The sequence below is a fragment of the Cyrtonyx montezumae genome, unplaced genomic scaffold, assembly GCF_038088225.1.
Source record: "Cyrtonyx montezumae isolate F1298 unplaced genomic scaffold, pur_monq_1.0 scaffold_14, whole genome shotgun sequence".
NCBI classification, from domain to species: Eukaryota; Metazoa; Chordata; class Aves; order Galliformes; family Odontophoridae; genus Cyrtonyx; species Cyrtonyx montezumae.
Window position 1 is genome coordinate 2,747,164 of NW_027071870.1, and position 26,891 is coordinate 2,774,054.

Consider the following 26,891-nt stretch of genomic DNA (forward strand, 5'->3'; position numbering starts at 1 on the left):
CCTAAATTTTTGTAATAAGCAAAATGTATATTCATGGGATTGTATGCATCTGACAGCATTATGTGTATCTTTCTGTCTGTGCTTTGCTAGTGAGGGCTGTCTAAAAGAGCATTATTCAGGGAGACTTCCAGGCTCCCTTCCAGGTTACTTCAGTGTGCCTGTATTTACTGCACACTATCAGCGTTTGGGATCATATTTTCATAGTTTAAAAACCATATAACCTCAGAAATCTGTAATATACAGTGGTATGACAGAGTTGGGAGGGGAAAAAAAATCTTTGATTTTTATTTTGTTCTATTTTTCTGCTTTTTGTTTATTAAATTATTTGCTATCTTCATTCACAACTTGCTGGATTACTGAGGTTTGGTGAGTGAAAACTAGAGTTGCAAAATTTAACAAATTGCTTCTGTGGAGTCTCAGCAGGAGGACTGTCTCACAGCCGTAAGCCTTAGCACCCCTAGTGAACTTGGAAGCTGTGTTCTTGATAGTAACATGACATCTATTCTGTTTTTCATGGCATTTAAACTTGGCAAGCTTACACTTTTCTAGCTGATAAGATGAATAATTGACCTTTAATAGAATCATAGAATAGTTTAAGCTGAAAGACGTCCCTGGGATCACCCAGTCCAACACCCCGGCTTAGAGAAGGCCAGCCTGGAGTTGGCTGGCCAGGACTGTGTCAAGTCAGGTTTTGAACATCTCACACAATGGAGATTCTGTGGACTCCTTGACCAACATTTCGCAGTGTATGATCATCCTTAGAATAGGCAACTATGTCTAAATAGAATATTCTTTCCTTGTTTTGCTCCCATTGCCTCTTGACACTGGGTACCCTGAGGAGAGCTTGGCTCCATCTCTCTTACAGCCTCTTGTGAGGTATTTATAGAGAGTGAAAAGATGCCCCTGAGTCTTCTCTTTGCCAGGCTGAACAGGCCCATCTCTCACCACCTCGTGTTTCAGATGCTTCAGACCCTTTGACATCTTTGCAGCCCTCTGCTTGAATGGTTCCAGTAGGCCCACGTATCAGTGCTTTTCCTAATGCGGCCCTGAACACTGTTGGCCTTCCCTCCTGCAAAGATGCTTGGTGTTTTACATTCAGCTTGGCCACCTGACCCCCACTGGAAGAACAATGTCTAGAAAACAGTAAGCCTATTCATAATTTCCCTCTTCAGACACGGAGAGAGACTTCCAGAGACTGTAGGTCCACATGATGTCCCTCCCGGCTATTTCTCTCCTTCTTCTCACTTTGTCCAGATTCCTGTTTGCTGCTCTAACAAATTTCCAAGCATCAAGAAGTACAAATGACAATCCTTAAAAGATACTCATCATCCCCTCTAACATTTTCCCTCTCTGCTGCAGTCCATAAGCTTTCCACTTGGGTGCAGTTCTGACAATAAATGCAACATCTTTCACTGATCAACAGAACTGGCCCTAAGCTTTGCACTGACACCATCCCTCCAGTGAGGAAAATGTCTGAGTACGTTGTGCCCGCTCCCACATTAATATACTTTTACAACATCTTAAGATATTTTTCATCCATAGAAAGACTACTACATGAAAATATATTCCACAACCACCTTCTCAGAATGACTCAATGAGCTGCTGCGTACCTTCCTGCAGGAAGAAGTGGCATTTTGCTGAAAGTTGAAGGCGGCCAAAATGTTTGTCTTTGCTGTGTGTTCAACCAACTAACAGCAACGTAAAGAAGAAGATCATAGCAATGGGTATGAAAAGTCCTTGTGCTGCCTCGGCGTGGTCCATGGAATGCTGCATTTCCTTGGGCTGACTTTGGAGCTCAGACACTGTCCTTGTTAGATCCTTGTGAGAAGAAGGAAGAAGACAGCACTTATGTTCAGTTTTGTATTTTGGGATTTCTGCAAATTACATCAAATGAAAAGTACTCATTCGCTATGACAATTTGGCAAGAAATTGCTACGTAAAAGGGACGATATAAAGAACTGTCAATGTCTGATTAACAGTAAGAAGATTCTTCCAGAAAGTGATTGCAGATGACAAGAAGTCTTAACTCTTCTCCAGCAGGGTCAAAGGACTGTTTGGCCCTCAGGACTGCAAAATTACTTGAAGACAATGGGCAATGGAACCCAAGGTAAAGAAACAAAGGTGTGGAAGACGCATTCCAGTTACCACAACCAAGAAGCAGACCACGTCAGCAGGCCCTGTATACAGAAATGTTTCTTGGCCACCTCACTGCCAGCAGGGAGATACAAGTAGGCTGGAAATCACTTGTGTGCTTCAGCAGCAAAGCCAAATAATTCCCAATTCTGGCAGGTGTGAAGTGCAGCTTATTTGCCTCACCCAGTTTGTCAGAGAAGGGGTTTGCCTTCCTCAGGCCAGGCCTAGGAAGCAGCCAGGCTGCAGGCCGCAGCTCTCAGCACCCCCATGTCACACAGTGTGCACAGAGAGGGGACGAACTGCAGCACCAGGGAGGGGGTGTGAGAGCTTCTCTGAGAGTCTGTAGCAAAGCAATGACTTGCTAATGGAAAAAGCAGTATTAGCATCGTACTTACAGTAGCAAAGAACAGAATTCCAAACAGAGCATACGAAGCCTGGAGCTTCTGTGAGAAAGAGCAAAAACTGTGAGCCAGAATCATGTAAAAATGACTGCATCAGTGCATTTGCACCTCCTGTTGAACCCAAGAAGATCCAAGCAATGAAAACAAAATAGCAGATGTTGTTAAATGTTGTTCAGTTGTTAACCTGAAACAGGTGTGATTCTACTTCTGTCACATGCCTAACTATAATTGGTAATCAGTTCAGGAAGGAGCAGAATTCATCAGTCTGTCATGAGATAATCTACAGGCCATGTGTATGCATCTGATTGATTAAAGGTTAACCTTTCCTAAAAATTATGCCAGACTTACCCTAATACAGGAAAGGAGCTCTACATCTAAATGCTTTTATATTATTTGCTGTGATGCAAAGCTCCTGATATACCCCAGTCAGACCAAACGGCGTCAAGTTGTGCCTAGGGAGATTCAAGTTGGACAATAGGAAGAATTTCTGAGAGAGTTGTCATGTGCTGGCATGGGCTGCCCAAAAGGTGGTGGAGTCGCTGTTCCTGAAGATGTTCAAGAAACGTTTAGATATTGTACTGAGGGACATGGTTTAGTGGGAACTATTGGTGATAGGTGCACGGTTGGACTGGATGATCTTGGAGGTCTTTTCCAGTCTTGGTGATTCTAGGATTCTATGAGATTGTTATAAGTACTGCATGACACAGGCTGACTCCTGTCAGTGCATCCAACAAGCACACATCCAGTAAGGTACTTACATATGAGTTTATAACAATGCAGGCAATCGCCCCAGCAGCCCACAGGATGCTTGTAGTGGTTGATATGGTCAGGTTCGTCAGGGGTTTCTGAGGACACCAAGAACAGTGAGGCTATTTAGCTGCAATTAGCCAGCACATCTTTGAAACAAAATAATACACATTGTGCAGGGATGTTGATTAATAAACCAACATCAGCAACACACATAAAAACAAACCCTGAGACTACTGCTGCTGACTTGACTTAAGCTTTTGCTCCTTTTGCTGGTCTGTTAATAAACTGAATATTTCCATAAACCAGATTCTTGTTCTGTTTTTGTTAATCTATCTCTTAACCTGATTACCAGCTGCTGCTGCCTTCCCATTGGTACTCATCAGCATTTCTGATTTCATTTCCAAGGAGCAGATAAGCAGCGATATTTTCATGAGTAAAACCCCTTAAATGTGGATGACAGGCTGGCCATGAGCCAGTGGTGTGCCCTGGTGGTCAAGAAGGCCAATGGGATCCTGGGGTGCATTAAAAAGCATGGCCAGCAGGTCGAGGGAGGTGATCCTCCCCCTCTACTGTGCCCCGGTGAGGCCTCACCTGGAGTATTGTGTCCAGTTCTGGGCTCCTTGGTACAAAAAAGACAGGGATCTCCAGGAAAGAGTCCACTGAAGGGCTACAAAGATGATAAAAAATGCGGAACACCTCCCATACGAGGAAAGGCTGAGACCTGGGGCTGTTCAGCCTTGAAAAAAGAAGACTCAGAGGGAATCTGATACACGTCCATAAATATCTAAGGGCTGGGATGCAAAGGGACGAGGCTGGACTCTTTTCTGCTGTGTATGGCGATAGGATGGGGGGAAATGGCCACAAACTGAAGCATAGGAAGTTCTGCACAAATGTGTGTGGGAACTTCTTCACAGTGCAGTGGTGGAGCACTGGCACAGGCTGCACAGAGAGGTGGTGGAGTCTCCTTCTCTGGAGACGTTCCAGACCCACATGGACACCTACCTGTGCAACCTGGGCTAGGGAGCTGCTTGGGCAGGGCGTTGGACTCAATGATCTCTAGAGGATCCTTCCAATCCCTACAGTTCTGTGATTCTGTGAATACAGCACATTCAGTGTATAATTTCTGAATCCTCTCACTCTGAGTATAGGGAACTTGTGGACAGAAGAGTAAAGCTGGGACAGAGAAAGAGAGATTGGTCCTCAGTGCTGCAGCCTCCAGCACAGTCTGCTTAGTTCTATTTCTTTCTATTTCACTAGTATTTGAGTTGCATACAAAAACTTGCAGAAATTGAGTGTCTCCAAAAGTCAAAGCAGATATGAAACTGTCATTAAAATCACAACAACTTAGATTACTTGTATTTACCTAGAACATTGTTAATACTTACATTTGTCTTCATAGCAAATAAATACAGCAACAGGGTTGCAGCTGCTGTTATTCCTCCAACTAGCATTACTGTCACCAACTCATAGGAGCTAGGACACAAGAGACAAGCTGTTATCTCATCTCACAGTGCTTCAGCAGAGGGTAAGGCAGTGAAAGCAAAATGCTTGAAGGACTTACTCTGAAATAATTCCAAGTATTGTACTTCCAATCGCTGCCTAAAAAGACAAAAAAAAAATCTATGAATGTCTTCATCACACCTCTGTTTGCCTGCACAGAAAAAATAACCCTTTTGGCAATTGTTGGAAATCAGTATTATTCAGAATGCCATCTCTTGCTGAGGAGAACCTTAAATGTGTCAGTTGATGAGATGTAAAAGAACATGAAGAGGAAAAATTATGGGGTTCAGCAATAGGCTTACCACTGTCAAGGTGTAAAGAGTGTCCATGGAAATTTGGCTGGCTGCAGAGCCCATGAGGATAAGAGCAATGCACATCCTGGTTACAGAGAAAATAAGAAAATGTTTTTAATGAGTGATAATTCCAATAAAGACAGCAAGTAACTGGTAACAGTTCTAATCACTGAAAGTAAAGCATTCAAAATTCCATACATCCATCCATGCAGTGAATATTCAATGATTCCAGAGTATTTCTGTACTATTGAAATGGAGTCTCAATTACACAAGCTGTACCTCTTGAAACAGAGTACTGACTGTTTAGTTACATACTTTCAAGTCAAGTATATATTTTTTTTCCCTTGGATATTTGTTATATATTCATATGCACATCAGAAAAGATACTTTTACCTCTAACTTGTTTAAGTGAGTACCTTTGAAGAGTCACAGATTTGCCCAGGGGAGAACACAAAGCCTGTGCTGTTGGTCACATAATTCATGCCCAGCAGCCTTTTGGTAAGCAGCATATCAGCATGCCCAGGAGCTTTACCTTCTGCTTTATCTAGGTCCTTTCAGTCCCTGAGTGTAACGGGCAGAGCTTGTTCATACATACAAATCACTTGAGATTTAGCCTGGATATAAGGGAAAGGTCTCTTACAGTAAGGGTGGTGAGGCACTGGCACAGGCTGCCCAGAGAGGCAGTAGATGCCCCATCCCTGGAAGTCAGGCGTGGGTCAGGTTCTGAGTGATTCATAGATTCATAGATACATTAGGTTGGAAGGGACCTACAAGATCACTTAGTCCAACCATCCTCCTGTCACCATCCCTACCCACTGAACTACTAAGTCAAATCCCTTAGCACCTCATCTAAACGCTTCTTGAACAGCACTAGGGATGGTGCCTCAACCACCTCCCTAGGCAGGCCATTCCAGTGCCTGACCACTCTTTCAGAGAAAAATTTTTTCCTCAAATCTAATCTAAAGTGCTCTGCTCTCTATAGTGCTCTGCTCTAGCTGTGGGTGTTCCTGTTCATTGCAGGAGAATTGGATTAGGTGACCTTAAAGGTCCTTCCAAATCAAACAATTCTGATTCCTTGACCATTTACCTGAACTCACATCTTGGCACGTCATTCTGGGTACTTACACAAAAGTGAGTGACAGCCAGTAATAGCTCCCCAGCTGGTGCCGCAGCCTGGACCTGCAAAAGACACAGCAGGAGTTAGAGCGTCCTATGAGACTGCAAAGCACGTTGCAGCACATCCATGGTGTAACTGGCATGCCAGCGACAAGCTTGTCCCAGCTGACTGTGCTTGGCACCTGCTTCCCTGGGAGTGAGGAGCTGCAGTGACAGAGGTAACTGGTGAACAGTAACAGGGATGAGCAGCAGCAGTTTTGAGTGTTGGTACATAGCATGATTTGTGCTGCCTACATTCAAAAGTCAGTGCCTGTGCCCATCTCTGGTGCTTCCTGGAGCTCATGTGCTGAAGGTGAGAAGGTTTCTGCACAGAGCACCCTTCCTTCCTTTCATACTGAAAACATCCCTTCAATAGCTACAGCAGCAGTCTTGTTATACCTACGTTGCTACAGATTCTGCTTGTACGACACCATTGCTAGCAAACACACACACCCTGCAGATCACCAAAACCCTCATAACAACACCACAGTGTCCCCAGCTGCTGCTCCTCTGCCACACTGTTGTCAGGCATTGGTTGCAGCTGCCTATGCTGCTCACTCATGCACAGCAGGTGGGCTCCCATTGCGTTGGGGCATAAAGCAGCTTCACCTAGTTTCTTTTTTTAAACACCGAACTTAATCTTGCAACAGCTTGGGTTTCTGGGTTTCCATCTTTTAGCTGCAGAATCACTTTGAGCAGTCCTCTGAGGGATCATGGAATCATTTAAATGCACCAGGGCTGTGAGCTGCTATTGCACAGCTGTAATGAGGACCTCATTACCTGTGATTTCCCTTGGGAGCACCTAGGGAGTGTCATCCCCCAGCCCCAGGCAGCCAATTAGCTTAACCACAGAGATGTTGCAGTGAGAGTGACTGAAGAGAGCCTGAACTTACCAGCCCAGAAATCCCACTGTTACGGCGAGACAAGCAGCTGCCAGCCCATAGGCCTTCTTGTTGAAATCTGGAGAGACCACATGGACAATGTTATTTCAATCATTTCACAAATACAATGGAATTTGAGAGTGAAACTACAGGGTTGATAGTTAACCAGCAGCTATGTAAAAGCCTCATAGGCCCCTAGTTCACTTTTACTGTATACCCAGTGCTGACTGGTCACTCAGAAATGGGCTGCCCCTACACTGTGGCTGTGTTTCCCTGCACTGCTTTGCCACAGCCTGCAGCAGCCCCATCTGGACACAGCCTGGGAGCAGACATCTGCTCCTCACCGTGCTTTGAGGTAACGCAGGTAGCTTTAGTTCCCATCTTTACTGGTCTTGTTTACGTGGAACAAAGATCACATTTATTGTGGCTGCTGCTGCTGTGTATATAATGATTAACAAAGGGCCTTAATGGCCGTACAGTAGTGAGAACAAAAATCTGTGTAAACCTAATACCTGTTGTTCTGCCTGCTGTTAACTGCTCTGGATTAGAAAGATTATACAACCAAGTTCAGTTTAAATCTGTTATTACACAAAAGGAATTGGTACATGTCTTAGCTACCCATGCACGTCCCCAAAGAATTATGGCATGCATAATTGCCCATGCAGTCCCACTTACTGTCAGGGGGAGAACCCAAACCCTTTGGTTCAGCCCTTGGAGCTGGAGGCTGTGACTGTGGCCTGACTCCTGGAGGCCCACTGAGGTCTGTGCTCTGGGATTTTGGGCAGTCTCTGCTGCCTGCTTCTATCCTGTGTTCTTCCATTAGATTTGCAGTTTTGGTGAGGTTCTTTGGTGACGTTTGTTTGCAAACATCTGTGTCTCCACTGACAATAACAACTTCTTCGCTGATAACAATAGCTCCAGGGGGCTCGTGCATCCTGATGAACTTCTGAAGCACCTGGATGTCTGTTTAATGAAGAGAAATTATAATTGGAACCCAGCTGTGAACAAAGAGGTTGCTTTCATCTGAAAATCTAAAAAATCACATAGCCCTGGGCACTGGCTCTCTATCTGACTCAGGACAGTAAACCCAAGCATCCCTTTGCTTCCATATGACAATATGGGTTCCTTCAAGAGCTTCTGAGGCTTTCTTTGGGGGAGAAGACAGAGGCAGTATTGCACTCTTCTCAGGTTTTCTTCGGGGGCAGAGCCCTTTCAGAGGCTCCAGCTGCCTCCCCGCCCCGTGTGCGTTCATGGTACTTGTGCCCACTTCTTTACTGAAGAGCACTGCTGCCTCTCATTCAATATGATTGATTCATTTCTTAACACAAATCATTTCCTAGGTGACACCAATAGAAATTCTTAGTTCTGCCTTGGGAACATAAAACCCTGAGAATCATTTTCCATGTGAGAAATATCTGATGCAGTCAAAAATCCCTTTCTTTCTGATAAAGATCACTGGTGAACTGCTGTGAGGCAGCTTGCGGCAACAAATATGAAATATGTAAGCACAACTTGGGAATCTCTTTTTCCCAAACCTAGATTTCAGCAGGCCTCTATGAAAGAAAGCAAAGATACCCTGTCCTGATGGTCAGCAACACATTCCTTGAGAACACTTCTCAAATAATGAGAATCTGCATACAGCATTTTCCAGTTACCTCTCCTCATAGAGTCAGAACATGGCACAGTGAAAAGGTTGCTTTGGTGGCATGCACAGGGACTTCTTTGTGCATCCTGATGACGCAGGTAGAATGTCAGGAGGTCTTCATTCCTTCGTTTGTAGGTGATCTGTTCTGTCCGGCTGCATCTCTTTGACTCAATCCTTTCATTCCCACGGACCACTGTTGGTGCTGGGTTCTTTTCTCCTGGCATCTCCCACCTTCCAAAGATGTCATGAAACAGTGAATAACTATTAATTATTTCCAAAAGCAGAACCAACTGCAGGCAGCACGGTGAATGACCAAGGGAAACTTTCACCACTTCCTGAAGACATGTCCTTTACTGGTGAGATCTGGGTCATTCCTGTGCACCTATCAGCATGGCACCGGGTCTACCAGCCAGCTGCAAACCCGACTGCACATGGTAATCCCAGCACAGGCCTTTACAAATTAAACACACATTCAGTAGAAGAGGAGGTAAGCTCCCAGAAAACTCACCTGTGTTGATCTCTCGCCAAGGAAGGGGCGGAAGCATGGGGTGTGCGGCAAGTGTTGGGTGTTGGCCGGGCAGAGCCTTTCCTTTTCATCCCTACAAGAAACCAGTCACAGGCTGCAGAGAAAATGGGAGTTTCTGCAGATAGAGTTGGCCATAACAAAACCAAAAGCAACTGCTTTGTGCCTACCTGTAAAGTGTGCGTATCTCAGCTGAGGCTTGATCACTCCCCTGCTGAGATAAGCAGAAGTGGCATGTTGAAAACATATCCATATAAGGCTACAGCTGGTGACGAGTTCTGTGGGATAATGACAGGAATGTGTATTGCAAAGTCCTTCCTCTGTAGGCTCTTGTCAGGCTCAGCCCACGTGTATGGCTCACCTTGAGTAAGAGGAGACCTTCAGAAAAGGAACTGAACGTTAACCTTGGCTTTTGGTGACCAACAATATCTGCCTGTTCAAGTGTTGGTCTTGAACCCTCTGCAAAACTTTGGTGTAGAAACAAGGAAGGGTTGAGCTTGGAAGGGACCTCTGGAGGTCACCTGCCCCAAGCCCACTGCTGAGGAGACCCTCCTCTCTGAGCATGTGGTTTCCTCCCTTGAGAGGTCTCTGTGCTGTGTGCTTTTTCTAATCTCTATTTCGTCTTTTCCTAGCTCTCAGAAGCACTGAAAACAGAACAACGCTATTGTGTTATAGCTTGCCCTACAGAGCTGCCCACCTCCAGTGATGGCCAAAAGCCAGAACCTGCAGAAGAAATGTATTGAGAACTGTGCAGTCACTGCAAGACTTCCTGGAACAGCCAAAAAGTCTACGGGCGAGACTGAGGATTCCTCACCTTTGAACTGACTTTTCCAGTTCTACTGCATCTTTTTGATGTAAGCAGACATTCAACAGAACACCCATGGCGACACCACAGATTTCTATAATGACAGAATAATTTCTCAAGCTTTCCCTAGTTATTCTCATTTCCAGCATTTCGATTTTGTTCAGCAGAAAGCTGATATTTTCATGGGCCTGGCTATCAAAGACAGGTTTGGATGTCTGATTAGCAGTGGTCACTAGATGCAGAGCCTACTAAGCTGCTTTTCTTATTCCTATCCCATTTATCTATTCAGTTATTACATTTCAGTTGCAAAGTGCAGTCAGCAAGTTTCGTGAAGTTCTTCTGTAGTATTTTATCACCAACCACTGTTTTTACAGGCCTGGATCAGTTCATTGTTGTGGTGGTTGTTGCTGTTTCACTCCAGTCCCTGTCACAATCATTTCCAAGCATGTAAAACAGCATGTGTCAAGGGGGCAGGTCCCTGCAAGACTCATCGGTAGTTGTTCAGAACCAGTCTTCACTCAAACATTTGTTTTGCTGTCTGAAATACTTTCTCAGGTCAGGACCTTCCCACCGATGGCTGCGTTTGCACATAACAGCAGAGCAACGTGGGCTAAGTCCCCCACAGAGACCTGTTCCGGCATAAAGATTTCCTTAGATTTCCCAACATTGATATGGATGCAGAGAACTCTTTCGGCATCCCTGCTACAGGAGCTTCATCACCTTTTACAGGCAGCATGCCTGTAAACCTCACTGACCCCTGCAACAGCTCCGCTCTCGCTGTTCTTTACCATGAAGTTTCATACTGCCATGCAGCTTCCTCACTTGAACCTGAAGGCCATGATGATTTCCTTCAGAACATGGGTGGACAACTCACGTCTCTTCAGTGCTTACAGTGCAGGCATTGAATGGCATGGACAGGTAAGGTTGATTGTCGTGCTGCCATTCAGTGCGATCAAAGAAGGCTGGAGAAATGAGCTGACAGGAACCTCATGAAGCTCAACAAAAGGAAATGCCTAGCATTGCCTCTGGGGAGGCCCCTTCCATTCCCTATCCCAGTCACAGGCAGCAGTAAGCTCAGGAATTCAGGCCACCTAAGCACATCACAGTGCATTGAGCTGACTGGCCTGAAAAAACAGCTTGTGCAGGAAGCTTTGTACCATTCGTTCAGTATACAGTATTTCTCTGCTTCTACTACTTCTATTTCTTTGTTACTCTGCCGAGACTATCAGCATATGAAATTAAGTCTTTATTTTAGGTGGTGCTGTGTAGAGCTGGGAGCTGGACTCAGTGATCCTTGTGGGATCATCCAACTCAGGATGTTCTGTGATTCCATGAAAAGGGGATCTAAGTTGCTGCACAATTAGAAGTACACCTTGTAGCTCATTTTATGCGAAACTGGAAAACAAGAACACTAAAGTCAACATTCAGAAATCAATTAATTTGCTCATCCAAGTAGAAAATGATACAAAACTTGGTGCATTTCCATTAGTAATGGCTACAAAATATAACATGGAAAAAAAAACCAACTTCCATTTTAAAGATGAGATGTATTTTAAAATAAATACCATAATCCATAAGCAGAACATTTGACCTTTTTTTTTTTTTTTTAACTTCTCTGGGATTTGCAGACCTGAGAATATATCGAAAATAAGTGGTCCGAAATATTCCTTTAAAAATTATAAATTATTAGTAACAGTTTCTTTAATGGAGATTGCAGGAGTAGGTCCCACATGAGTCCATATATATCCCTTCTCTGGTCTTGTGGGAACAGTAGGGAAGGGAGATGATCGAGATTTGAAATATTCTGAAGGTGCATGACAAACAAATTCCAAATACTCCATTTTCCTTGGGAGATCTTCTTCTGGTCCTATGAAAAGAAATCATAATTTTCAAAGATGAATTTTAAAGGCATAAAATCAGAGAATCCAAGACCATGTAATACACAACAACAGGCATCATCTCGTGTTGAATGTGCCCTCTCAAGAAAACTACTAGGGATTTGATTTAGTAGTTGGGTAGGGATGGTTGGACTAGATGATCTTGTAGGTCCTTTCCAACCTTATGAACCTATGAACCTACTTGGCATAGTATTGGAGGCTACAATACCAATGAGAAACCTCTTTATTTCTGCTGGGTTTATTTTTTCCCCATTTGAAGAACATGTTCTTAATAGGTACCATTTGTGCCTATCAGAAAGGTTTATTCAATTTATTGCTATTTCATAATCAGCTGCAGAACACTCTACACCAGTGCTCACACACCATATACTTTATATATCCAAGAGTAAAATAAGCTAATTCTGGTCACTTCAGAAGAAACAGTCTGTACTGGCACATCATGTTGTAATAACTTTGATTCCTACTGTGGAGTAGCAATTTGCTCCTTAAAGTTGCAAGACTGTAATTGGGTCTGTGAGCACAAATAAGTTAATAATCCCACTTGCCACAGCACTGCTGCTCACATATACAAGATAATTCTTAAAATGTGGGAATTAAATAAAAGACCACGACAAACTGAAGAGGTGCTTTTACAAGTCACAACTCTGCATTAGTCAGGGCACATGTAAGCAGTCGTATGAAATGAAGGTTAGAGATTACCTATGATATAGGATGCAGGGTCAAAGCAGTCTTTGGGGCTGGCTTGCGTAGGAATGAGCCATGTTAGTGCAGCACTCTTTTCACAGTATTGGTCCTGAATAAACCCACGGATCTGGGCATAGTATGTTTTGCCATCCTGCTCATCAACTACTGAAACAACATCTCCAATTTGGTAGTACACACCCTGGAACACACACAAATGAAAGTTAAATCAATCCCATTTCACAAACTTCACTCTGATTCATACGTTAAGTATCAGAACCTTACACTATCTCAAATTACCCCAGTTTCAATGGACAGCCCTAGTTTTCTCACATGCAATGAAATGTGGCACAAAATCGAGCACAGTCACACCTGAGCAGTCACCAGCACCACTTGTGCACAACCATCTAATGTGTGGCACTCCGAGTTCAGTTCCCAGATCATTTCTAAGGCTCTATAGGCAATCAAACATCATTTCTGTCACACGTAGCCCAGGTCTGATGAACGCAGTGAGCTATGGGTGGCTACGTGGGCTCCTGCAGGCCCTCAGCAGATGCAGAACTCGCCGTCTCCCCAATAACTTTTGCAATCGAAGACAGAAACAGAAAGATCCTCCTGGCGGGGCAGATCAGTGCAGGCCGTACCTTATAGAAGATCGATTCTGCGGTAATGATGGTGGATACGGATTCAGGGGCCTTGATGGGCTGGGGAAACAATACAGAGGAGGAGCGTTAAAGCAGAGCAACGGTCCTGCAGGGTGGGGGTATGTCCCACCGTTAAGACGAGGCCAAACAGACGGAGAACCGCAGGGCAGGAGGAAACGCGGGAAACGTCCCTGTGCCCACACTCCCCGAACGAAGCCGCCCAGCGGAGCCTTACGTTCTTCAGCTTGAAGATGTGCCTCCTCCCTTTGCCCTTCGTGGAAACCTTCTTCTCGGCGGCGGGCGCGGACTTGTACTTGGTGTTCCTGAGCCGCGCGGACCGCCGGTGGATCTCCTGCTTGCTCTGCGGGGGGGGAACGGAGGGGTGAATGGAGCGGGAACGGAACGTGAACGCCCGCGGGGCCGCCCCGCCCGCAGCCCGGCGCTCACCTGCTTCCCGCCGCCGCCGCCGCCGCCGCCGTTGCTGTGCTGCGCCGCGGACGAAGTGGTGGCGAAGGCGGCGGGCCCGGGGGGTGCGGAGCGGGCCGTGCAGTTGTTGCACAGGATCTCGCCCTGCCCGCCCTTCTTCCACATGGACGACGACGTGCTGCGGCATACGCTGCACGTGGGCTTCAGCCCCAGCGGCATCGCGCGGCAGGCGGCGGGGCCCGCGGCCCCGGGCAGCGACACGGGGGAGCGCTGCGCCACCAGCGGGACCGCCCCGCTCCCGTTCTCGCTCCCGGCCCCTCCCTGCCGGCAGCGGATGTCGCTGCGTGGCGGCGCGGCGGGAGGAGCGCGGCCGGGCCCTGCCCTGTGCTGCGGGCGGGGCCGCCGCCGCGAGGAGCGGAGTGAGAGCTCCACCTGCGGTTGGATGAGCGCACCGTGACCGGCGCGGAATCCTTTGCTCTGAGAGCTTCAGACACGCAGGTGTAATTCTCGAGAATGTTTCTGTGATGCAAGAACAGCAAAAATGCACCTCTTAACTGAAGCATTTCTGCAGTTGTCTTCAGGCCCTTAGGACTTGTTTTTGGAGCAGCCTTTTCACCACTAAGTCTTCTCCGAAGTGGGAATCCTGTAGTACAGGTTTCCTGCTTAGCAGGTTATCTTTACATGTTTCTGTTTCTGCTTCATTCAAAACAGTTCTCGAGGATCTAGTGCCTGGAGCAGTTTAACCTGAGTCTTCGAACAGAATTTGAATTGTGGTGCCACTAAATATTCTCTGGTCATGGTTTTTAGCCTTTATACTAATGATGGGATATTGTGATCTTTGGGTGCAGCCTCACTTGAGACTTTTATTATTCTTTGCACTGTGAGAAGTAGGAGCTACTGGTAATTGAGACTAGGGAAGTTTGTTTTCTTTACGCATGTTTGTTGTTAAGGAATCCTTCCATGTCTCCGTTATAAGCCAGTACAACAGCTCCAAATCAACACTGATTCCTAAAGGCATGTCTCTACTGTGCATGTAAATGTTAAGACTTTAGTTAGTGGAAAAATATAAAGGAGATGGGACAGTTGTTTAAGATTTCATACTGAGTGTAAAACAGATCCAGTTATTTACTATTACTGGTTTATTACACTTAGATTTCAAAAATAAGATACCTGTTTGTCCTTTTCCATCAGCTGCACTGAACAGGTTGCTTGGGATCGTCATTGTATGTGTCTTTTGATGAGTTTTTTCTCTGAGGTAGGTGCCCATTCCTCTGCCCCCATTTTTTTTAACCTCATCTGCACTTTTATGGCAATATACTACACTGCCCAGGGCTGCATTCTTGAATCCTGCCCTTGCAGTTTCCCCAGGAAAGGCTGATGACTACCAGGCTGTAAGAGTCAAGTGCATGCATGCGCTGCAGTCAGACTAAAGCCTGCTGCTTGCTGTGTTACCTCTGTAAGGAATCGTGGTGGAAGAACACTGCCTGCTAGGTTTTAGGTAGAGTCACCCACTGAGTTATTGCTGGGTCCCATAAATTCACATGGGTGTTCCGGCCAAACCTGATGAGGATTTGGGATGTAGCAGTGCTTGAAATGTTAAAGCAGTGCAGAAAATACGTTTTTTACTCCTTTGGTCTATTTTCATTAAGTCTTTCTGAACGGCTTGAAGTGTTTCATGTTGTTCTGTATTTGGAGAACAGTAAAGATTCCATTCTTGCATATTTTTGAAGTGGAATGCAAACATTTCACTGCAGAAAGTTAGGTCTTCATTCATTCCTTTACCTTTGTACAAAGACTGACAGAAAACACATCTCATGAGTGCTAACAGGGGATCTGCCTCTTCCCTTTTGTTGTCATATTATGCTCTACTCTTTAGATAAAAGGAACAAAGGTTACAAATGACACTCAGTTCTGCACCACCACTGGCTTCCCAACAGCCTTCAAGTGTGCATATCTGACCTGCAGGAGAGTTGTTAAGAACAGTAATCACTATGCTGTGTAATAACAAGTAGATTATGTGGATAATTTTCAGTAAAGAAACAAGCTATCATTGTATCTGCATTGGATTCCATTCTTATCAGCCCCTGTATTATAGTGGGATGATGTGTGTGTGCTGGAAGAGGAGGAGGAAATCACAATTGTGAAGACAGCCTTGATAAAGAGAGCTCTGAAACTGGGCCCTATGGGTGTCCAGTTTTGAAGCGTGTTGTGATTTTAAACACCTCTGAAAATCTGTATTAAATTTGAGTATGTACTAGTATGTTCTAGCTGCCACTAGAACATAAATCTCACTTATGATACTCCCTCTCTTAGTAAAATTGTCTTCTGCTGATTGCAGCGTCCTGAGCGACATCACAGCAGCAGTGATGGGCAGTGCCTTGCAGTGACTAATCCAACTTTGCACAAGGGGTTTTAGAAACTCTCCAGTATCATGGCATGTTTGTTGCAAGAAAGCTAATTAAATTAATGTAGCAATGAACAGAATACTTTAGTGTTTGTCTGGACAGTTAGGAGTTTCCTGCTAACAACGGAGGCTGGATAGGGCACAGTTTGGGAGCACTACTCAGACAACCATGTGTTCTATGCAGCATTCAGGCATTAGCCTCATAAGCTGTCAGTTCCACAGATTCATGGTATCTTCCTCAAGGATCAGTACCACCCCTCCACATTCTTCAGCACCGTTTTTTGTGAGCAGTAATGCCCTGTCAATAAAAAATATGTGATAAATAAATAAATAAATAAATAAAAGGTTTTCAAAACTTAATGAATATAAGTAGGTATCTTATACTCTCAAATCAGAACATCCAGCGTACGGTTCCCTGCTATTCTGGCACGGGACCGAACGTACCCTAAAAACTAATATCATTGGTGTTGAGAATCTGCTACAGTAAATCTGAGATAAGACAGAACGGAATTAGTTTAAGTAATAAATGTTTAATCAAAGAATTTTACATATTATTAACAGCATTCATTTGGCCAAACATCTACATGGTTGTAGTATCCTACTTGTATATAAAGTGGGAATGTATCAAGTATAGACTATGAAAGTGCAAATAACAATTCAAGGTTAGAGTAATTTTTTACATTATAAAATTAACAGGTTTACAAAATAGTCTTGCCAAACTTTATTTTTGAATTGTAAAGTCAATGACTATGGTGTTAAAATAAGTACCAAGAAAATACAAATTTAATAGGCTAATTTCATGCTCATAAGAGTAACACGGAAACAATGAATATACTGCACAACCTAACCAAATTACAAAAAAACCAGAACCCACAAACTTCACTATCTTCACAGAGAGCACTCTTACGTATCGTACTGTAGCTTTGCAAGACATCTCAATGCAAGACACACAATCTTTGTGAGAATCTTCCTATCCAGAAATTCAAGGAAGCTACTATGTGAGCTAAACAACTTTCGGACCAATTCATGTTGATAGTTCAACAAAGAACTGCTTTAGCTGAAGGATTTCATACCGTAGAACAATTTTAAATTGGTATTTTGCAAAGATTTCCAAAGGTTTATGATTATGTCAGGAATGGGGCAGCTAGAGGAAAAGCTGGTAAATGAGTTGAGACTATCCTATTCCATTCTCTCTAAAGATGCTTGCAAAATGATCTAGGTTCTTTAGGGGTAAGGGTAAAATATTCTTACTTCATTTTTTACTGATATGAACCTCGTGACTGCAAGGTTCAAAAGCAGGATTTGCATGAATTCAAAACACTCACTTGAACTCACAGTAATCAATACATAAACTTTGCTATCATGACACTTGCCTATACACACTCAGTAGTTATAAACTTTTATATCATATCAAGAAATTTCTGGTAACAGTTATGCAAAACTTAAAATGGAGTGTATGTAATTTGCTTCTGTTATGAGAAGGTTCGATTATATGTGATTAAAACAGCCATTTCAACAACTTACTCTAGTTGGAATTACATACTGTACCATTGTATCTCACTAACTGTAGACTGATGCTTTTAAGCAAATCTAAAACCAGTATTTTTTCTTATTTTCACGGTACGACGACTAGGAAGAGGGTTTTTTGTGTGTATTTTTTAACACTAAACAGTAATCACACAGCAAATGAATATTGTGCAATTGAACAAATACCTAGCAGTGTTTTGTTTATGCAAAAACACTGGTTAAACATTTAATTATTTACTGTAAAGGCAAGGCCATGGGTGGTTGTATGGAGGTCTTTGCAATTAATAGCATAGTTACTCCAGAACAGACACTGAAATTGAATTACTTGTTTAACTGTGGCAACTATCCAGTTGGGTTTGGCAAAGGCACCGTAACATGTTGAGCAGAATCTGTTATCTGAACTTGAACTGTGGGACTGGCTAATATATGAAAAGTCTGTATTCCTATGTTTTTATAAAATGTTATCGTTAAAAGTAATTGCACTATCAGTGCATAGAATGCTTTGTAGAATTATGAAAACAAAGAACTATGATTGCACTTCCATTAAAGTGTCCCTTAAAATACAGCATAGCTGTTGCTAATTGACTGTATTTTAATATTTAAAATAACTGTTTAACAGCAGCATTAGGTTTTATTAACTTAAGATACAGGCTACATTTAATTAAATGCAGTCACCATGGCAACACATGCCAGTTAAATTTAGAGAAGCAATGCTACCCAGTGGTTTCTTTCACTGCTAAGAATTGTGGGATTAGTTTGATAAGAGTAACACTGCACTGTTTGATCAGGCTTCCGCCAGCTAACTATTCACAGTTTGGCACGTTTGGACTGTAAATAGACATGAAAAAATCTTTGATTTTAATGTGAAGGAATATCCCCTAAAGCTTGTTCCTGGAGCAGTACTAAAGAGAAGCATTAAATACCTCAGTTCACACTGCTAACAAAAATGACAAACGAGTAAGGAAAAGTTCTGGAAAAAAAAAGCCAAAAAACCCCAAATAAATTGCTAAATGTTATTTTGGTGAAAAAATGAGTTCCAAAAATAAAAATAAAAATAAAGAAAAGAAAAAAAAAACCGGAATAAACTATTTCTTAAGGAAAAAAAAAGAAAAACAACCAAAATAATCAGTGTAAGCCTTTAATCTGAACTTTCAAGTTAAGGAGCATCAACCTAAGGCTAAACAGATGCTGCACTGTATTAGGAATGTGGAATACAACCTACTTATTCCATTTTCTTGTGAGCGAAGAGGCAAGTACTACCAAATTAAATGCAAAGGATATTCCTTGAAAGGTTCACATTATTACAAAGAACTACAATTCAAGAGAACCCCTAAATATCCGTTGTTACGTCAGTGGTTACAACTGAGCTGTAAATATGTGGATCAAAGGCTCCGTAACGCTTACTCCACATACTGTACCATCTGTCACCGCCATTCATTGACTCCGGATTTAGTTTCTGTTCATACCAGATGCACACGTTCAATCCATTCACTTGAGGTTTGAGGAGTCTGACTTGAAGCATCTCCTGAAGCATCCAGGGTGCTTGTTACCTCCCTGGTGTTTTCACCACCTTGTGAAACTGTTTCACCTGGAATAATGTTTTCTTCAGAAGTGCTTTCCTCTGTTTGCGTTCCTCTGCCTTCGTTTTTGAGTGCATCCTCAAATAGCGCGTGCTCTTCCTGAAGCACCAACCCCGCGTCTCTAACATCTGCCTGCCCTGCTGACCCATCTTCAGTACTGGGTTGCTGTGAATCCTCATCCATTTCTGTACTCGTTGAAGGGATCAGAGCAATACTCTGTGGATTCATGTCATGAAACCAGGCCATAATATTTCCAAGAAGGTTTTCATTGGTATTGGGATCTTGACTACTGGAATCAGCATCACTAGATGTTGAGTATAATCCACCTCTTGTATCGCTGCAGGCATGTGAATGGAGTCGATCAGCTGAAAAGGGATCACTGCCTGCCCCCAGCCTCATCAGGCTGTCACCGAGTTCCAACAGCTCAGAGCTGCTCAAAGCAGCTCTTGGGTTATCTATACTTATGGGAGCAGAGTCCAATCTTGTAGGTAAAGAGGTACCTATTGCTCCTAAAGATGCCTCGTTATTCAGAAAGTCTCTAGTTTCTTCGTCTATGGCTAAGCCAGATTCTTGGAGTGATAACTGAATAGCTAGCAGGATGTTTGGGTCGTCTTCATCCAAAGAACTCAGGGCCTGTGGAAACGCATAAGGCTGCTTTCAGAATAAAGCTTGCATCTTGTAACGTGTTTTAGACTAGAAGTAATTTGCTCTCAAATCTATGATTAGCTGACATATGTGACTTATCGGAAGCATTTTTTACTGACACAGTTGCCCACAAATTAAAAGCTAATTATTGTTACAATAACAATTATTCAGCAATTCTTACCAGTGAGAACGTACAATTGTACGTTCAATTGTACAACTGTTGTCCTAGATTCTCCCTTTCTCATCGAAGAATTAAGAAAATTTGCAGAGACAAAATGACACAGAAAAGCAGAGCAGAGGCAGGCAAGCAAAACAGAGGGAATGGAGAAGAGATTAGGGGAGATACCTGCAGAGAATCCTGGTTTTCAGAGCGACTGACAGGGGTATAGTCATGAAGCGAAGAGCTGTGCAGAATACCCATAGAAGCTGAACTCACCATGGAAGTGCCATGTCTTCTACTACTGCCACCTTCCTGAGTGTCTGTATGGGCAATTCAAACAAATACATTTGAAGAACAAGCGAGAAAGCCCTCACCACTATTATTTACTGACAGAATCTCTTGCCTTCCTTTTGCATACTAGCTATGTAATTCTGGTCCTTTATTCACTCAGAACTGAATAATCCAAGACAACTCATTTTACACCAACTCTTACTTGGGGGCAAAACACTGCTGTCTGTTTCATTCGTGCCTTTCTACTCACAATAGCATTCTTTCTTTCTATGAAAGCATGTGCTACGGTCTCAGTAGCATAAGCTCACAGGCAGCAACCACTAACATTACTGTCCTCTTATAACAACCAGCAACAAACAGGAATAAAATACAGTTTCAAATAAACTACTCTGTAATAAAAATAAATACAACCATTCTGAATTTGAGAAATGGAATTTTCCACTTCTAATCTCTAAGGGAAACACAGTAGACAAACTAACTCTCCCCTATACATTAACAGTACGCATTGTTTGTCACTACTATATCCAAGTGTTTAGTTAAATTCTAGTTCTCAAACTAGTAAGATGGTTTTGCATTTAACTAGCAAGAACGAAAGACCAAAGTTCAACAGAATTCTTTTTCCTGTTTCTAAAATAAAGAGTGCATTTGTTAATTCATCTCTTTGTTCATAAAATACAAGCTATAGGGCTTAAGTTCACGAGACACAGAAATGAGAATCTGTGCAGCACATACCTGGAAGCCCTGAAGAAGCAGATTCAGAAGACCATTTGGATTTGAGCTATTTCTGTACCTTTGCAAAAGCTCCTGGCAGGACACAGACAGCACAGACAGCCAAGTGACAGTGACCTTAGCTCACTGCTAGCCGTAGCTCTGTCTGGGAGAGCAGCGTGCTGGCAGTCAGGGCTCATGCCAGACTGTCTCCAGTACTTGGCCAATGCAGGAGATTCTGAGCAGGGTTTTGTAATACAGTCTTATGGCTACCATCCAGGAATCCTGTAGCAGGGGGAAATCTTGTCTAGACTCTAGCACGACTGGCCCTTTTAATATGTATTAAAAAACCTGGTCTATAGATAAGACTAGCACATGAAATATGTGTTTTTCAAAATTTCTTCAGGAAAGCAAGCCTGTCTAAATAGCTATGGACTTGTTACTGCACATATCAAGGCATTACTCTTTAAATAAAAAGTGCAACAGCCACAATTCAACTCAGCAACTCTTCTAAAATCGCATACAGAAGTGCAAGAATAAGGCATAATGTTGCATTCTGTAGAACACAACAGTATTTGAAACTCATTTAAAACACATCCAAAGAAGAAAAACACCGTGGTTGCTACTAGCAACCTCTGAAGCAGCAAGGGAGAATAAACAGCCCCAGGCAGGAGCGTACCTAATGTACTCTCACTGGGGTCATCAGGATCTGGAGTATTACTCAGCAGACTGTGCATGTCTCCACGTCGGCGCTGCCTGTGCCTCCTCCGATACTGAAATTCAGCATATTCCTGCATAAACCAAAGGTTACAAAATACAGGGCAGCATGCAGTAATATTTTTCCGATGCAACAAGCAACACATTTTTTATAAAATTTTATAAAAATGTGTGATTTTATAGTTTTATTATAAAATCACCTGGTTTTGGAAAAGTAAATTGCAGGTTGTATCATGCAACATACTTCAGAAAAAAAAAAAACAAAACCCAAGCCAAAAAGCAATCACCAGGTAAACCTAAATCTATAAAATGATGAATTAGCAAACAAAAATACTCGAGGCATTACCAACATTTTAATACTTGCAATCTTCCTTTTAAAAGAATTCCAGATACACGTTTTTTGTTTAAAAACTTCGATGCTGAACTTTACATACATACACACACATTCTTTGTAAACATATACCCAATGATTTTAGAACATTAAAGCAATTAATGTGAGTTCAACCGACAGGTTATGCCGGGGTCCTGCTGCCAGCAATGGCCAATAGAATATATCTTTGGACAAAATATAGAAAAACATCTGATACATACTGGTACCTTTTATATTTTTTCCCAGGCTTTAGGCTCAGGAACTGCCACAGCTGATACTCTCCTACTGAGCAACCTTTGATGGATTTTTATTCCATGAATTACAAATCTACTGTTGCCTAATCTGAGCTGATAATAAGCCACACCTCACAGATCTGAACTCTTGGAGACTATAATTTCTCATGTTGTATGTATTTCCTAATGACAGCTTGTGCAGCATCTATGGGAGAAATTAACTTCTTACTACATTACACTAAGATCCCAAGGGTTACTTATCTTTATTCCCACTTCCATGAAAAGTACATCTGCTAATATTAAGAGACTAATTTTCTGCTTGAACACAAATTTCCACATGTTTTTTTGGCTAGTACTTGATGTGTAGGTACAGTCTTTAATTAACTGCAGTCATTAATTTACACAAGGGAATAAAATCATGCACACAGGTAAGTAGCTTTCCCTTCAGAAGGAATACTGTTCCTTTCTTCCCTAAGATCCACCTTGGAAAATCTGCAATCCAAAGGTCTCCTTTGACCAAACCATTTCTTAAAGATAATATTACTATTAATGTTGCTTACATTTAGTCTGTATCCTAGAATATCAACATCTAAATCAACAAGTGTCATTTCTCTTACACAATGACCTTATTAATTTTGATGGTGGTATAATGATATGTTGTCTTTTCATTAAGTGTTCTAGATCAAGTTCTTATTCATGATGACACACACAACCTAAAAAGAACTGTCACGAAATGATCAGTGTGGGAAGATTTTTATCTACGTAAGATGTTCCATGAAAACTGTAAGAACAGAAAAATAACTGTAACTGACCACATGAAAGGTCCATTTAGCTCAGTAACCTGTCTTGAGCTGTGGTTAATAGTACTTGTGGGACAGGATAAAAAACAGGGCAAGTAGGAAGTAATTCTCTTCTTCTATTCTAAAAACTATTTTTCTAGTTCCTAAGGAGTGCTGTTTCCTTAAATGGAAGACACACCCCCAAAGAACAGAAAATGAAATTTTGATATCAAATAATATAAATGAATTATCTGTAAACACATATAATTGTAACACTATGAATAAGGAATAATGAGATGAGATCACTGAATGCTGAAGTTTATAGGTCATATCACATCTTATCTTTCATCCGCTTTCAAAAGAATCATAGGTTTTACCAATAGGTTCTTAACTACACTTTTGCTCGCTTTTTTATTTATTTTTTTTCTTTAATGCATGAAATATGCAACTCAGTTACTACAGCTAAAATTTTACTTCTGTTTACTTGTAACGATTTCATACATGTGAGCTGAGGAACTTTTATTTTGTTGAGTAGGAACATCATTGTTTCACACAAGGACATCCCCAACAATCACCATTCTTTGCTACGACCAGTGAGATTTTATTTTCTGTGATAATCTTCTGTTATGCGCAGATCTTCTTGTGAAAGTACAGCTCTACATCAAACATTTTATATTGGAAAAAAATCACTAAAATAAACAAAGATAACCAATATTAATTCTACAAAATTCATTTAGCATAGGTGGTTGCAAGTATCCTTCATCTCAACGTAGCAAAGAAGCCAACTTGCATAATGCAGTGCCACATTTAGGCAAATCATAAGAACTTAGAAGCTATCATATAAGCATGACTGCAATGGCACCTGCTGCTGAATAGCTTATCAACATATTGCTTATCAGCTTCTTCTCACAACCAGTTCCACTAGCAATAAAATACCATCACAGTGAGTGTGGTATTTTAAAATGTGGAATTATTTCCAAGGAAAGGACTAAAGGAACTAGACAGGAGAAGCAAGTTGATGTTTTGTAGAGAAACAAGCTATTTTCTCACCAGCATGATGCTCACCAACAATAGCAAAGGAAATATATAGAAAAGTGTACATGGAGTTTTCCAGGATGCTTTAAAATGACTAATTAGAAAAAAAACAGCAGCAAGGAAATGCTGAGATAAAGCTTCTTTCTAACTTAATGCTTTAATCTAATGTTCTCAAAATATAAAATAAAATTAAGATAATAAAGGCAAGCTTTATAGGAAGCTTCTCATTTTACTGTAGTCTTGAAAATTATAGACTCTTTTCCCATATGTGAATAGTGAAATATTCATTTAAAAACTGTTATTTTCATTCTTGATTAAATGCCAGAAGATCATCTCATTTAAGTATGCAATTTCTGTCCTGATTCAATACATGCAAATAAAAAGAAACACTTCCAATAGTTAACAATATTTGGTATATGCCTGTAAGTTTTTCTTGGGTTGTTACAGAAGGATGAAAGCTTCTTAGACTTAGTCAAATTCTACTGAAATAATGTTGCATTGAAAAGTAATGTACGTATATATTATATATTTAGTCTTTTAAGGCTGTCCAGCACATAAAAACCAGTTTATTCTAAAACTGGTCATGGATTTGGAAAATTATGTCATCCTAACTACAGTCATGTTAGTGTCACTGAACAGTTAGGTATTCATAAATATATATTTCCTTCTATTGTGAAATAAATAAAATGGTAAGCTTAAACCAACTTGAGATGCTTTGAATCAAAATAAGCTCCTCATGCAGACCACAATCATACCTGTGTTTCTAGAATATGCAGAACTAATTTAAATATGTAAGAAGAAATAGTTTACCTCAGGGGATGCAAATCCCAAATACTCCCAATCCCACGTTCCACCAGCAAAGCTATAAAGTTAAGAGAAATACAGTTTAGAGATGAAATAAAGTATGAACAACATAAATAGCTGCAAAACCTATTCATGTATGAGCAGTGCAACTCTGCCACTCTTACTTCATCTCCTTTAATTATTACCTTAAAACTTACTTAGAAAACCATGAAATTTCCATATGAGTACTAAAGAAGTGAAAAAAAACACCCCACCAGATCTCAACCCCAGCGCTCACAGGCATTTCTTGCACTTAGCTTTTGATGTGATTTTATAAGCCAGTAGAGGTTTCTCATTTGCAGTTCCATTGACAAATAGAGGCTGATTAACAGCCTATGCATATCTGAGCCTGTGAAAAGCTGCAATCCCACGATGATCAAACGACAAAGAAAATGTAACTATCTGGCGATCTGTGGCCACCAGTTTTATCACCTCCACTTTACCTCACTTTGACAGTTACCAAATGAACTTCTTTGAGTCTGGCAGCATTGTTTGCGTTACCTGCGCCTGGGTGCTTCCGGAGAGTCTGCAGGGGCAACACCACGGGCCACAGAGGCTAAGAATTCTTGCCGCTTCTGCTGCACAAGGCAGGCTGCACGGATGATTTTATGGCGAGGAGTCCGAAGGTAAGGCCTGTTTACTTTCTGTGCAAGGTCTTCAGTGACCATTTCCAGGTCTGTCTGCAACAGACAAAGAATAAAATGAAATGGAAATCAGGCACAGCTCTACACCATACACACTGAACTGAATTATTTCCTTTCTTCTGCAAATACCGCCCAAATAGGAGGCTCCGCAGTTCTCTGAAACATCAGCTCTCATATAATTATTAAAACCATAGAAATCACAGCTTGCTTAGGAAGATGACCTCTTTTTTTTTTTTGTTTTTTTTTTTCTGCCTGTCTCTTCTTTCTTCTTTTATTTAAACTTATCGGACAAGAATAATTTTTTAATTTGGTGTTCACTATCTTATTTGAAACAATAGTCTTGATTCATCAGTAAAGATTCTGAGGTGGGGAATGACGAAGCAAGACCAAAGTGGTCAGTGCATGTCTGGAAGCGTGCTCTGAAGGCCTGAAATGTTAGCACGGCCTCAGCGTCTCCACCGTCATTTGTGTCCTGGCTCCAACACTAACCCATACGTGCAGCCACACACTCAAACTCCTGCTCTCTGAATTTCAGTTCCCCAGTTATTCCAAGCGTAAGAAGCCATTTGGGGTTTCCAAATATCTTGCCTATGCTTTTATTGACCTAAACGTTCTCCTCCTACAGCTTGCAGTAGGGCTTCCCTGCACACATACATGCACTGAACATCTTTGGGGATCCTAAGGGAAAGGAAAGCAGGCAGCAGCCCCTGCAGCTGATGTCACCACGACCCAGGTACTCTCCTGGCTTTGTCTCCACCCACTCATCAGACACATCATTAGGCAAGACAGGAAATAGGAGCTACACAAGTAGAAAATGACCTGATAGAAGCTCCACCCTACCTCAGATTAATCCCTTCCCCTGGTCCAAGCCTCCTCCGAAGCATGAAAGCCCTGATGCAATTGCTTCTACTTGCTGCTTCTTGGAGAGGGCTGTCTGGATTTGGGCTACAAAGCTTGCACAAAATTACAGTTCAGCTAAAAGGTGGTTGGTTAACAGCAACAATTTTCTTTCTTTTTTTTTCCCTTTCCACCTGTCCTTACTCTTTGAGTGCATCAAAGCGTTGTTTTTCACTCACTGTAAAACTGAGCTAAGTGCTACTGTGTCATACAGTATTAAAATCCACTACTTTTTCAGACTTGGTTACAAATACAAAATATCAGTTTTGCACTACAAATATGGATACAAAAAATTGATAACTAATACTACCAAAAACATAACC

At 42.0% G+C, this 26,891-nt stretch overlaps 3 protein-coding genes across 8 annotated transcripts in view; all 3 read right to left on the minus strand.

Moving 5' to 3' along the window:
* Positions 1–1,478: 1,478 nt before the first annotated feature.
* Positions 1,479–9,390, minus strand: LOC136045554 (uncharacterized). Of its 2 annotated transcripts, none has more exons than XM_065731560.1 (11): positions 9,267–9,390; positions 8,769–8,989; positions 7,789–8,076; positions 7,126–7,192; positions 6,203–6,256; positions 5,087–5,162; positions 4,846–4,883; positions 4,670–4,757; positions 3,293–3,379; positions 2,529–2,576; positions 1,479–1,818 (listed from the first exon to the last, which is right to left on the minus strand). In XM_065731560.1, the coding sequence occupies exons 1-11, from the start codon at positions 9,353–9,355 to the stop codon at positions 1,681–1,683; spliced, it is 1,194 nt and encodes a 397-aa protein (XP_065587632.1). In that variant the 5' UTR covers positions 9,356–9,390; the 3' UTR covers positions 1,479–1,680. The 2 variants fall into 2 exon arrangements, with proteins under 2 accessions (XP_065587632.1, XP_065587633.1); XM_065731561.1 differs by lacking the exon at positions 1,479–1,818 and adding an exon at positions 2,883–2,986 and having other exon boundaries at positions 2,528–2,576.
* A 2,094-nt stretch (positions 9,391–11,484) lies between these two features.
* On the minus strand, positions 11,485–14,054 carry GATAD1 (GATA zinc finger domain containing 1). Its single transcript, XM_065731241.1, has 5 exons — positions 13,757–14,054; positions 13,545–13,670; positions 13,310–13,369; positions 12,684–12,867; positions 11,485–11,953 (listed from the first exon to the last, which is right to left on the minus strand). The coding sequence occupies exons 1-5, from the start codon at positions 13,952–13,954 to the stop codon at positions 11,763–11,765; spliced, it is 759 nt and encodes a 252-aa protein (XP_065587313.1). The 5' UTR covers positions 13,955–14,054; the 3' UTR covers positions 11,485–11,762.
* Positions 14,055–18,770: 4,716 nt separating this feature from the next.
* The window catches only part of ANKIB1 (ankyrin repeat and IBR domain containing 1), an 80,900-nt gene continuing 72,779 nt past the window's right edge, over positions 18,771–26,891 (minus strand). For 3 of the 5 annotated variants that reach the window (XM_065731256.1, XM_065731255.1, XM_065731254.1), the window contains exons 16-20: positions 25,529–25,707; positions 24,995–25,046; positions 21,730–21,841; positions 20,238–20,371; positions 18,771–19,879 (exon numbers count right to left, since the gene is read on the minus strand). In XM_065731256.1, coding sequence (XP_065587328.1) covers positions 19,127–19,879; positions 20,238–20,371; positions 21,730–21,841; positions 24,995–25,046; positions 25,529–25,707 — 1,230 coding nt within the window. In that variant the 3' untranslated portion in view covers positions 18,771–19,126. The remainder of the gene's footprint in view (positions 19,880–20,237; positions 20,372–21,729; positions 21,842–24,994; positions 25,047–25,528; positions 25,708–26,891) is intronic. The other 2 variants (XM_065731257.1, XM_065731258.1) reach the window with 2 other exon arrangements.

Bases quoted from the DNA above. Each gene is read 5' to 3' on its own strand.
- LOC136045554 (XM_065731560.1), bottom strand. From the start codon at position 9,355: ATGAAAAGGAAAGGCTCTGCCCGGCCAACACCCAACACTTGCCGCACA. The intron at 7,193-7,788 runs GTAAGTGGGACT...TGGTCTCTCCAG, and splicing joins TTTGGGTTCTCCCCCTGACA to ATTTCAACAAGAAGGCCTAT. The intron at 1,819-2,528 runs GTAAGTACGATG...TCTTCTCACAAG, and splicing joins GAATTCTGTTCTTTGCTACT to GATCTAACAAGGACAGTGTC.
- GATAD1 (XM_065731241.1), bottom strand. From the start codon at position 13,954: ATGCCGCTGGGGCTGAAGCCCACGTGCAGCGTATGCCGCAGCACGTCG. The intron at 13,671-13,756 runs GTGAGCGCCGGG...CCCCCCCCGCAG, and splicing joins GCGGCGGCGGCGGGAAGCAG to AGCAAGCAGGAGATCCACCG. The intron at 11,954-12,683 runs GTAATCTCTAAC...TTCTTTTCATAG, and splicing joins CCCTGCATCCTATATCATAG to GACCAGAAGAAGATCTCCCA.